The sequence below is a fragment of the Crocodylus porosus genome, unplaced genomic scaffold (assembly GCF_001723895.1).
Source record: "Crocodylus porosus isolate Cpor-Errol unplaced genomic scaffold, CroPor_comp1, whole genome shotgun sequence".
In the NCBI taxonomy this organism is placed as follows: domain Eukaryota; kingdom Metazoa; phylum Chordata; order Crocodylia; family Crocodylidae; genus Crocodylus; species Crocodylus porosus.
This window is the reverse complement of record NW_017728950.1, coordinates 59,514,825-59,526,970: the sequence shown is the minus strand read 5'-3', so window position 1 is coordinate 59,526,970 and position 12,146 is coordinate 59,514,825. Positions and strand designations below refer to the sequence as shown.

Sequence of the window (12,146 nt, the reverse complement as noted above, 5' to 3'; positions counted from 1 at the left end):
AGCTGACTTCCTGCCCTTTGGGCAGGGGGCTGGACTCGATGATCTCCCGAGGTCCCTTCCCGCCCTAATGTCTATGAAATCTATGAAAAATCCAATAAAACACTGGACATCCTTAAGAAGGGAAATGAAAACAAAATGGAGAACATCATCATACCATGCAACAAATGCTTGGTGCGCCCACATCTGGATTAGTGTGTGCTGCACCTCTAGTCCTACATCTCCAAAAGGATACAGTAAAATTAGAAAAGATACAGAGAAGGGCTACCAAAATGATTATGGACATGGAACAGTTTCCATACCGGGAGAGACTAAAAAAGACTAGAACTATTCAGTTTGAAAAGGAAAAAGCTGAGAGGGGATAGGATACAGGTCTACAGAATCATGAAGGGTGTGGACCAAGTCAACTGGCAACTGTTGTTCACCAAGTTCTAGCATACTAGAACTAGGGAGCACCCACTGAAATTAGTAGGACACAGGTTTGAAATTAATAAGAGAAAGTATTTTTTTATAGAGCATATAGTTAACTTATGGAACTCATTGCCACAGGAGGTGGTAGGGGCAGATAGCTTAGCCAGATTCAAAAAGGGACTAGACAAATTCATGGAAGGTAGATCTCTTAATAGCTATTGAACAGAATAGTTGGAAAATGTTTCTTCTGGCATCTCTAAACCAATAATGGTGGATGCCAGAGAGGGTAAGGAATGGGAGCTAGATTACTATAGAGCTATTCTGTTCAATGCTTTCCCTCTAGCATCCACTTCTACCACTGTTGGAGACAGGATAGTGGCCTAGGTGGACCACTAATCTGACCCAGGATAGCACTTCTTACTTTCTTACAATACAAGATCATTTTCCCATTTGAAGTACCTGTGAAGTACCAAGATAACATGTTTCCCCAAGACAATAGGGGCTAGTTTGATTAACTGCCTTCCAAGCTATATGTGCACATGACTGTCCCACACCCGTTTTGATGGGAATCAAAGCCTGGGACAGTAAGACCCAAGACAAACCCGATGTCTGTTTTAAGTCTTAGTTTACCTCTTCTCTAACAAAGATTATATTTTATATAGTTTTATCACTTTTTTCTAATTAAGCAGTCACAAGCTTTTCACATTAGACGACCATCACTAATTTTGTGCTACAGATTAATTTGAGGTTCCATTTTATCCTAAAATCTCCATCCTTACCTAATTTACAGAGTATTGGGGCTCGAGAAACTGCATTCTACCTGATTGCAGTGATTTCTGTCATGTCACAGAACTAAACTTGCACAAGATATACGTTCTGCTTCCCACAGTTACTAGGCTTAGTTGCATGGGGCTCCATCCATGTCTCCACTATCTCTCTCCCATGCCTTTGGGGAAGGGATAAGTCTTTTCAATTCCCTCTCCATAATGCCCAGGGGAGAAGAGGGAATGGGAGTCTCCATAGCACCCGCACAAGTCTGAGTCTTGTTGAATGAAGGAAAGAGGTAAAAATAGGTCACCATGTTTTGCTTAGCAACCCATTCCAGACACACACAGAGCATGAGAGGCTCCAACTGCATACCTTTGGCAAAGACAAATGGGAAGATGTGAATTACACTGTTCTTACACAGAGAAAGCACCTCCAGCTCAGTGGAGATAAGATGGTAGGAAGACAGAAGCAGCCTCATGTCAAAATAGTCACACTTGTCTATGAGCAAGTTCTACACTGAATCACATACCATTACTTACAATGGGATACCTCCCTTTAGGAGATAATGAAGAAGGTCAGGATTCATACAGCTGGGGACCAAGTGACAGACCTGTCCTGTTCAGAAGGAGGGGAGGTTTCTGATGACAAGTGAGGAAGCAGATGCCAGAAGCACAGGTTGATTTTTCTCTTTAAACGTTTCCTTTTTTGAATAAAGAATATTAAAAGTGAGAACTGCAGGAACACATCAGTAAGGTTGAAACGGTACTTACACAAAATGCAGGAAAGCCAACGGGTTAGGTTTGCAAGGTAATATTAACTGTGTCATGCTGTTATACCTCGTGTATTACATAGTATAAGGGAAACACTTTTGTGGTAAGTACCCCACAGCAAGGACTCCTAAATTCCACCAAAATGATAACTAATTGCATCTCTATGAAATACCTTGCATTCTCCCATTAAACACACATATCTATGACTCACACTGAAAAGTCCTCCTGTATCCTCATGTACAAAGCATCAATGATTATTACTCTCCATGACAGATTTTTCACCTTATTCTGTAGTCTAAATGGCTCAGACTCCAGGGGCTCAGAAATCACAGCATTGTTTCAGCTTAGAACATCCTTCCTCTGCCTGATCTGTCAGCAAGGAAGGTGCTTACAGTCTGCTTTACTAGTTCAGCATCTCAGCTTCTCAAGTCTCTAGGCAGTCTCCATACTCAGCCTACCCTACTGCCATATTACTGGACTGACCCTTCTGGGCACAAATTCACAAAAGGAGCGAGCAAAGACAGTCAGTAGGTACTTCCAAAATACCATTTCCTAATTATTCCTGAACTCCAAACTACGGTAACCACTTCTACAGGCAGGTGTAGTGGTAGAGTCTACATACCATTCAGTCCACAACCCTTCTGCCAACAAACAGCAGCAATGATTATGATAGCTTTTTGTGACCATACACCTGTCCACAATGATGGCCATGCAAGAACTGCAACAGATTCTAACAATTTTCAGTTCCCACTGAACTGGGTGAATTCAAATCTGCACCATAAAGATAAAAGACACCTTGCTTGACTAGCAATCCCCTGAGCCATCTAGTTCCTCCATTTCCATGATAAAAATAAATCAGAACTGTTTCCCCTCAGGAGGAAATTATGCTCATTTATCAGCAATTGAAACACAAGGAATGTTCTTTTCAGATTCATAACCAGGCAACTTGTGTTCTCCAAACTATGGACAACTCTGTTCCTCAAGGAAATTAAATACTTGGCAACACATTACCAAAATATCCCAACACATTTTGTGTATTGATGTAAATTTGAGTATGTTCAAAAACATGCAAGTCATCAAAACTACATTTAAAAATATGCATACCTATACAGTGAGAATAGAATAATCATGTTAAAACAAAAGTGTAATGTGTGAATTTTACTAAATTGATATGAGAAATACGTTTCTACTAAAAGACTGCTCAACTGGGTCTCTGATCATGAAATACGGTAAGACTTCAGATTTGTTATGTCTAATAAAAATCAGTTACATCATACAATATATTTTCAACAGTCATATCCCTCTCAGAGGACTTCCTCTTATGTCATCAAAATATGTAAGGTCATAGCAGCGATAATGATGGAGATACATGTACCTAAGCAACAATTAACGTGCTTGATTATGGATCACAATCTTTTACTACTGAATTATAGGTTAGTCCACTCATTTCTCATTGGTTGTAAACATGATGTTTCCAGATGAAAACATCAAAAGACATCCAAGGTTGCAGTCATGCAAAGTGATGATTAACTCCTGGGAGGCAAGATGTGGTCTCCATTCTCTGACCTTACTATGTTTGAGGATGCTGAGAACCCTCATTTGGGACAGTCGCAATGCAAAAGGGAGCAGGGAGCCTGGGAGGAGTTGAAAGGAGTCTCTGAAATAGAGGGGACTGGGAATGTGGTACACAGGAAGTCTTGTTAGGGAAATGAGGAATGCAAGAAGCCCCTCATGCATGCAGAGATCTTGGTCTATAGAAGCCACACTGTGTGGAGATCCCTTTGTTCAATTAAGTGATTTCTAATTAACTTAACATATTGTTAGGATCATGTGTATGTTCCCCACATTTGCTCCACCCCAAATGAACTTTTTTCTCTCCCCCTGGGCTGATCCCTAAGTGAAGAACGAATATTGATAGCCTTGACACAATGTTTGAGGAGCACCCACAATGGTTATCAGACAGACAGAAAGTGAGGATAGAACCAGGGGCTCTCTAACTGGAGGCTTGCAAACTGAGAGGCCAGCATGTGGCCCAAGAACCCCTGTAGCTATTCCTCCCCCTGCTGCATTGGGGGAGAGGACCCAAAAGGCCATGCACCATCAGTGCAGGCTGCCTAATGTTGGGGGCAGGGGAGAAAGGGATCCTAGGAGACAGCCCCTGTAGTATATGGCGCATTTGCTGTGCAGTCTGGGGGTTGCATGCTGGCATTGTGTGCAGTCCCACTTGCACCAAAATTGTATAGCTCTGAAACAGGCTACTTAGGGATCATCTCTGAATGGAGCTGGTCCTGATAAATTATCCTGAAATAATTCTTATTCCAGAGTAAAAGTAATCTACACATGGGCTAGGGGCAGAAGTTATGCATAAACCAATTTAAGTCATTAGAAACTGATTTAAACTTGTAACAGAACAGAAGTTCAGTGCACATAAACTAGTTTCAAAATGGCTGAAACTGGTTTAAGGTAAACCTGGTTGAATGTAGTATCAGACTTAACTGATTTGGGTCAAACCGGTTTATGAAACTTCTGTCCAAGACCCCTTCCTGGTTCAAGTTAAATCACAGTCCCCCAGCATCCCAACACCCTTTGCAGCCCTGGGCTGGGATGTGCTGTCTGTTCCAGCAGAGAAGGGTTGGGAGGGAAGAGGGGAGGCAGGGACTGCCCACCCCCAGGCAAACCCTGGCTGGGGGCTGGGGCCAGGGAGAGGGGTTACCCCCACCTCCAAGGACAGAGCTGCCCTGCTAAACTTACTGAAATGTAATGCTGGCTGAGACTGTGAACTACAAATCTCAAAGGCACCTGGAAGCAGGAAGAGGAGATGATTACCAACCCTGCAGAGTCCTGCTTCTGTGAAGCTCAGAAATCTCAGGGGCAGCAGGCAAGGAAGTGCCAGAGAGCTGTGCTCTAGTGCTCTCCTCCTCCCCCCGCCCCAGCTTCTGGCCTGAACCACTGAAGGTATGTGGCTGCATTTCAAGAATCAAAAGGTAAATGTGTATCCAGTTGTTTCTCAATTTAATCTTTGCAGTTCAGATTAATCAATTCAGCCTCAGGCTTGTTAACTGTCTATACTCAGCCATGGAGTTAATCAACTACAGATGAAGATGCATCCTTATGTTACATTTTTATAGTGTCTAGTATGATGGAAGCTCTGACCTGTCTGAGGCACACATGGCTTGTATGTCAGATCATCATCATTGTTTTGTGCAATCAAGAATATACTAAAATCCCAAGTGTAACAATAAGATCATTACTCAACTGAGCAGCTTTCAAATCAATTGCTATTAGTTTTTAAAATAAAAAATAAAATGAAGATGGGCTTACCTCTCAGTGCCTGAGTCCACAGCTGAGAGAGGAGGTAACTGAGATGGTGGGTTGTGGGGACTACCCTGTACATTATGCCCAGGAGAGGGGTGACTAACAGGATGCGTCAGAGGCACAGCCCCAGCCGCTGTTCCACTCCGACTTGAGTGCGTGCTGGAGAACATTGTCGCTGAAATCAGAAGAAGAACAATATCCAGTATCATGATAGGTACAGCCTGGTTTTGATCAATACAACTAGGTAACAAGTCACTCATTCTACTACTGACTTAATGCTCATTCTCAGATTTTGAATCTTGTTTTCTGCTGGGAACAAAACCACAAAATCTTCACTGGTTCATAAGTGGTTTTCTAAAATGAAGAATAATAAAGCTATAGACCCAGATTAGGAAACTTAGCTTGGGCATTTTGCAGATCTAGAAACAGTGATTGCTTAGTATCAGAGAAAAAGATAAAACAGTTTTTTTAGAGCTGGGTAACAAACTGATTAAAAATCATATTTTAAAAAAAAGTTTGAGTGTTGTTACTTTTTAAAAAAATAAATACTTCTAGAAATACTTCTAGAGACTCCAACGCTCAACTCTTGAAATATTTTCAATTCTTTTTGTAAAAAAAAATAATAATAAATTTGCTACATTTCAATGTGCTTTAATAATTATCCATGTTATGTGAAAAGCAAGTATGTGAGATGGGACAAAGTGCTAGGTTGAACATAAAATCATTATGGAAGTCCCTCCCCCTGTTTTAATCTGTTGACCTAAAAATTTACTGCCTCATTTTCAAAGTCCCCTAAACTGAGTAACCAGGGCTAAGGACTTAAGTACTGAATCAGAGAATCATCACTGTCTCACCCCTCATCTCGAGTCATAGATGATTTTTGCTTTTTGTAAAAAGCAAAACAGCAGCAAACATGGAGGTTGACACAATAATTACCATGTCTCCTGCCAAATCTAGGTGCTTTGGACCCCATTACTCCATGATTTTTATTGACAGCTGTGCCAAGTGGTGTACACTGATTCTGAGTGACAGCCTAGACATGCTCTTAAATATTTTATGGACTCTGGGGAGGAGTTAAGATAGTCTGCCTGCAGTAGGAAAATGATCTCTCACTGACTGGTTGTCATGATAGCTCCCTGTTCCTGTGTGGTCTCAATGATTTTCATAAATGTGCCTACAGTGGTTTTGTTTAGGCCTAATCTATATTACAAATGGTTACCTGTAAAAACTGCCTTATGACAGTATATCCCAGGACTCACGGTCAGGCCCAGAGATCTCAGTTATGCCACTCAACTTAAACTACTTCCCTGAACTGCTTTAGTACAAGTAGAGAAATTTTCCACTGATAAAAGTGGCTACATTATCTGCACCAATATAAACAATCCTCCAGAGCAATCATACAGTGCTTCTGTCCCCATGGAAGTGACCACCCTGCTCATAGTTTTGACATTTATTCCCTAAGGGGGTTGCAGTAATTGCAGATCCTCTACCCATAGGCCCCATTTTAAAGTCCTCAGGATGTTGGGACATGCCTTTTTGCTGGGCCATCGTTGCCAACTACTGCTGCCTTAGGCTATCTCTGTAGCACCTCTCCAAGTACAGGCAAGCCCTACCCAAATACTTCTACTGCATGCATGCCCAAACATGATAGTTAGGCAAAGTACATAGTTCAAAGTGGCATTAGTGGGCTCATAAGAACATAAACACTTCCATTTACTGAGTCATACAACAAGTCCATCTTGCCTAGTCTCCTGTGTCATGAGTGGCAGGCATGGGATGCCAAAAGAGAGAGTGAACAAGGTATGACCAGGGTTTTTCCATTTGCAGCCTCCAGGATTTAAGGTCTAGGAAGTTCTGATTCAGAGGCTGTATCCTTAACTTTCAGGCTTAACAGTTATTGATGCCCCTTTCCTCCAAGAATTTATTCAACCCCTTTTTGAATCTGGCTAAACTATCAGCTTCCACAACATCTGGCTGGCTCTTACCTTAGGGGTCTTTAAAAGGAGGCTTGGTAACTACCTAGCTAGGGTCATTTGAGCTTAAACTTAATAGGAGTCATAAAAGCCCTGTATTCATTCCTGCCTGGGGTAGCGGCAAGGACTAGATGATTTGCTTAGGTGCCCTCCGGCCCTACTTCTATGAAACTATGAGTTCGACACTTTAATTACACACTTGGCCCATCTAACAGTCCACTTTAATGTGCACTAACTTATTTTAACGAGCATTAAAGCATCACAAAAAGTGCTCTTAAAGTCTTTAGTTAATGCATATTAAAATAGGCGAATGCCTATTTTTCTAGTACCTCACAGTGGAGGAACTAGATTTAATGCTCATTACCTAAAGCACATTAATGAATGTGTAGATATGACCATTGTGTGAAAAAGAAATTCCTTTTGTTAGTATTAACCTTACTACCTACTAGTTTCATTTTGTGACCCCTAGTTCTTGTATTGAGAGACAGTAAATAATAAATCCCTATTTACTTTCTCTTCACCATTTATTATTTTGTAAACCTTTTTTCATGTTCCCCCTCAAGTGTCTCTTTTCTAAACCAAATAGGCCCAGCTTCTTTAGTTGCTTCTCAAAATGGAAGTTCTTCCATACCACTTGCCTTGTTGCCATTCTGTGTACCTTTTCTAGTTCTCCTATGTTGTTTTTGAGATTTGGAGACCAAAACTGGACCCAGTCTCCAAGGTGTAGATGCACCACAGTTTTATAAAGGAGCATAATGATATTTTCCATTTTGTTTACAATTCTCTTAATAATCCCTAACATTTTGATTGCCTTTTTGATAGCTACTGAGCACTGAGCTAATGTTTTTAGCAAATTGTCCACCATGACTGCCAGATCTCTTTCACGTGTGGCAACCGCTAATGTAGAGCCCACCATAATGTAGGCATAGTGTGGGTTATTTTTGCTCAGGTGCATCACTTTACACTTACCTACATTGAATTACATCTGCCATTTAGTTGCCTATTTGCTCAGTGGTGCCAGATCTGTCTGTAGTTCTTCACAGTCCTCCTTTGTCTTTACCACTTTGAATAGTTTTATGTCATCTGCAAATTTGGCCACCTCATTACTCACCCCTTCTTCCAGATTATTTATGAATATATAAAACAGTACCAATACTTCTTTTACTTCTTTTTATCCCCCAAACTGACCATTTATATTCACTCTTTGTTTTTTATCTTTATATTAACTTCTAAACCATAAATGGACCTTCCGTGCAATGCCACAACTAACTAACTTCATTAAATCTTCCGATGAAAGTCCTTGTCAAAGGCTTTTCCAGATATAGTATGTCTGGACATAGTATATCACTAGGATCACCCTGATTTACCTGCTTATTGACACCCTCATAGAACTCCAGTAGGCCGGTGAGGCATGATTTCTTTTTGACAAAACCATGTTGATTCCTCCCAGAAAATCGTGTTTATCCAGGTGCTGAACATTTTTTTTTTTATTGTTTCTACCTGTGTTCCATGAACAAAAGTTAGACTCACTAGACTGTAGTTTCCTGGGTCCCCTCTAGAGCCTTTTTTTTAAAAATGGGAGTCACATTGGCAACTCTCCACTTCTCTGGCACCAAGGCCATTTTTAGTGATAGGTTGCACACTGCAGTTAGGAGTTCAGCAATTTACGAAATAAGCTCCTTCAGGACCCTAGGGTGAATGCCATCAGATTCTGGTGATTTGCTACTCTTAAATTTATTAATTCCCTCTATGACCTCATCTACTGAAACTTCAATTTGGGACAGCTCCACTGACTTGTCCCTAGAGAGGAGTGGATCTGGTGAGGACTCCCTAACATCTTCCACAGTGAAGACAGATACAAAGAATGCCTACGGTTCCTCATCAATTCAGAATATACTTGGTTCCCTCAGCAGGAATGCAGTGTACACAACACATGGGCTCAGCACACAACTGTGGTGCCAGATAAAGCCTGACTTATGGAAGAAGTCCTTGACTTCCTTAGCCCTTTGGGGAAAAGGGGCAATGCAAGCCCAAATGTGAAACTGCTTCATGAATAAAGAAACCTGGGTAAGACAGAGACATACTGCAATAATAAGCAAGACAGACTAAAGGCAAAGGAGGCCAAAATAAAATCTGATGCTGCCTCCCATATCTGCCATTGCTGTGTGAATCTTCTGTAGTGGATGGAGACCTCTCACTACTCCACAAGTGATAACGGTGCTTTCTGATACCCAAAGGAAGGATTCCAACCTCCTTAATGTAGTCCAACAATGAATTCACCAAGGATGAAGACTTGGAGGCTTCAGGAATTTAGGGCCAAGATACAGATGAGCAAGACAAGCCCAAAGGCAGAACCCCGTGACGGAAGGGAAAGGAAGCTCATGCAGGTTGTTTCTGTATACCTATTACTTTTCTGTTGTTGCTCACAGGCCCCCAAACTCCTCAGTCCTCCACCCGTCCACCCCGCAAAGTGGAACAGCAAGCAGTAAAAATGCAATTGGCCTTTAAAGGGTCCACTCTATATTAACATGCAGTGAAAGCCATACATAAAAAGTAAGAGAATCCCAAAACACTGCTAAATATAGGCTGTTTATAGAACAGGCAGATAAAAATTTCTAGCAACTTAAATCTGTGCATTGTAAACAGAAAAACAAAACCACTGAAACATATACAGTAAAAGCTCTGTTATCTGGCATGAGTGGGGAATGGGGGGGTGCCAATTACCTACAAATTCTGGTTATCCGAGGCAGTGATTTTCAACCTTTCTGAAAAACCCTGGCAAAGCAGGGCAGGGGTGGAGGGGTGGGGGAGGTGAGGGTGGTGGTCACACACAAAGCATCAGCATCAGCACAAGGTGGTGGGTGGTAATGGTAGCTGCCACATGTGAGGCCCCTCCCCACCTTGTCCAGCCAATTGCCCAGAGATTCCGATTAATAGTGTTCTAGATAGTAGAATGCTGGTTAACACAGATTTTACTGTAAATGATTATGCAAATGATATATATAATATATAAAAGTTAAACAATGCTTGCAAATAAACCAGCAACTGAACATTTAAACTGTATGTTCTTTATGAATACAAGCAAAACTTAACGTGTAATCAAAAAAAAAATGGCAGTGCTGCAGTTTGAGAACTGGACTCCAAAGCAAATCACTTATATACTATGCTAAATTTCAGGTATTGAAGGACATAGAGATGGTTTGTTGCTGGCTTATTTATGTAAAACCCAACACATAGTAATTACAATAAGAATATTCAGCTCTGGGGGCATTTTTACATGTGTTCTGAGGCATGGCGCTGGGTGCTTTAATTAGAGATCTATCCTAATTAAAAGCGCCTGCATGTCATGTGCATCAGCTTCCCCGCATGTCCTCGTGCTGAAAAAATGGTGGCAGGGTGCTTTGAACTAGAGCTCATCGAGCATGTTTTATTTCAAAGCACCCCACCACCATTTTCTCAGCGCAGGGACACTCAAAGACACTGATACATGTGATGCGGAAAGCTGCCAGAGCGCGTCAATTTCCATGTTCCAACAGATTCAATTAATTGAGTCTGCTCCGATGCACTGGATTTCAGAGCAGTCTCACCCAATGTCTTTAGGAGCCCAGGCTCACTTAGCTCATCTTAGTCATGGAGCATCACTGGTGTCTTTTCAATCTATCACATTCCACAGACATCTTGTACCATACAGCTGACAGTCAAATCTTTCCATGCCGCTATGATATCCAGTGCTACAGGTATCCAGTATACGGCTTTATGAACCAGGGAAAGAAAAAATGGGTTGGATCCTTGCAAGTCACATTGGCACTGCCTCCCCACCAATGTGAATATATCAATCTGGAAAAAAGTCTGTGCTTCCAGCCTTTTAATAAACTCCGCATTCCTAAAGATACAGGTAAGGACCTTGTTACATGTTAATTTTAGGTGGCTTCTGGAGCTCTGAATCCCTGGAGTGTCCACACATCAACACATGAAACTGGTCTTAAGCATACTTTAAGCAGCTTAAAGTTAGGCCACTCCAGGGCAGGTTTATCTTTGACCCATGTTCTATTAATGCATGGCCACAGACAAGCCACTCAAGTTGCAGTCCTCCAGCATCCCAGGATGCAGGGCCCTACTCCTCACCTTCCTGGTTCTTTGTGAACAAACTTTCTGCCCTTTAGCGCTACAGTCCAGGGGGTGGTTCTGGCACCAAGCCACTTCCCGCTCCAGCCCCTGGGGTAACCTCCCACTCCCAGAGGTGTAACCTTGTGGAAATAGCCTGAAGAGCACTTGCCAGGTCACAGGCCATGGACAGTTCTTAAGTGGGGTCTAGCAGGGTGGAGAAACAAGGTAAGAGGCTGAATCAGGACCCCATGACCTGGGGTTCTTTCCTGGGGCAGGAGCAGTAGCTACCCCAAAAGTGCCTTCTCTCACTGTTCCCACCTCCAAGCCATCCTAGGAAGCTTTAACAGGTCACCCTCCCTGGCACCATCTTTCTCGTTATCTGTGCCTTACGTTGGGCGCCCTTGGAGCCTACTTTGGAATTCTTTCTTCCTGCCCTAATCTCGCCTGCTACATCTTGAAGGAAAAATATTTTTATGCGAGGGGGAGACTGCCTATTATATTGGGTCTCCTATTATGGCCTGACCCCTGTTTTCTCTGGCTAGGCCTCCCCATCCAAACCCACTAAACAGGGTTTGACTCTGAGCTTTTTTTTTTCCAGTGCCTGGAGACTCATGGCCCACTTTCCTGCTCACTTAAGGAGCCCAGCACTCCCTGGCCCAGAGGCACAGGAGCCAGACCCACAACCAAAGGCCCAGGGGTTCAAAACCAGGGTGTAACCCTAAACCTACCCCTGTCAGTCCAAATAAGAAAATCCCAAAATATAACTACACCCTGATGCACTAGACCTCCATGGCTTTCTTAAGAT

The 12,146-nt window shown here is 42.2% G+C and overlaps 1 protein-coding gene across 1 annotated transcript in view; it reads right to left on the bottom strand.

The window, feature by feature from the left end:
• Positions 1–12,146, bottom strand: part of GLIS3 (GLIS family zinc finger 3) — a 328,965-nt gene that overhangs the window by 44,237 nt on the left and 272,582 nt on the right. Inside the window, exon 8 of the mRNA XM_019555349.1 lies at positions 5,268–5,436. Coding sequence (XP_019410894.1) covers positions 5,268–5,436 — 169 coding nt within the window. The remainder of the gene's footprint in view (positions 1–5,267; positions 5,437–12,146) is intronic.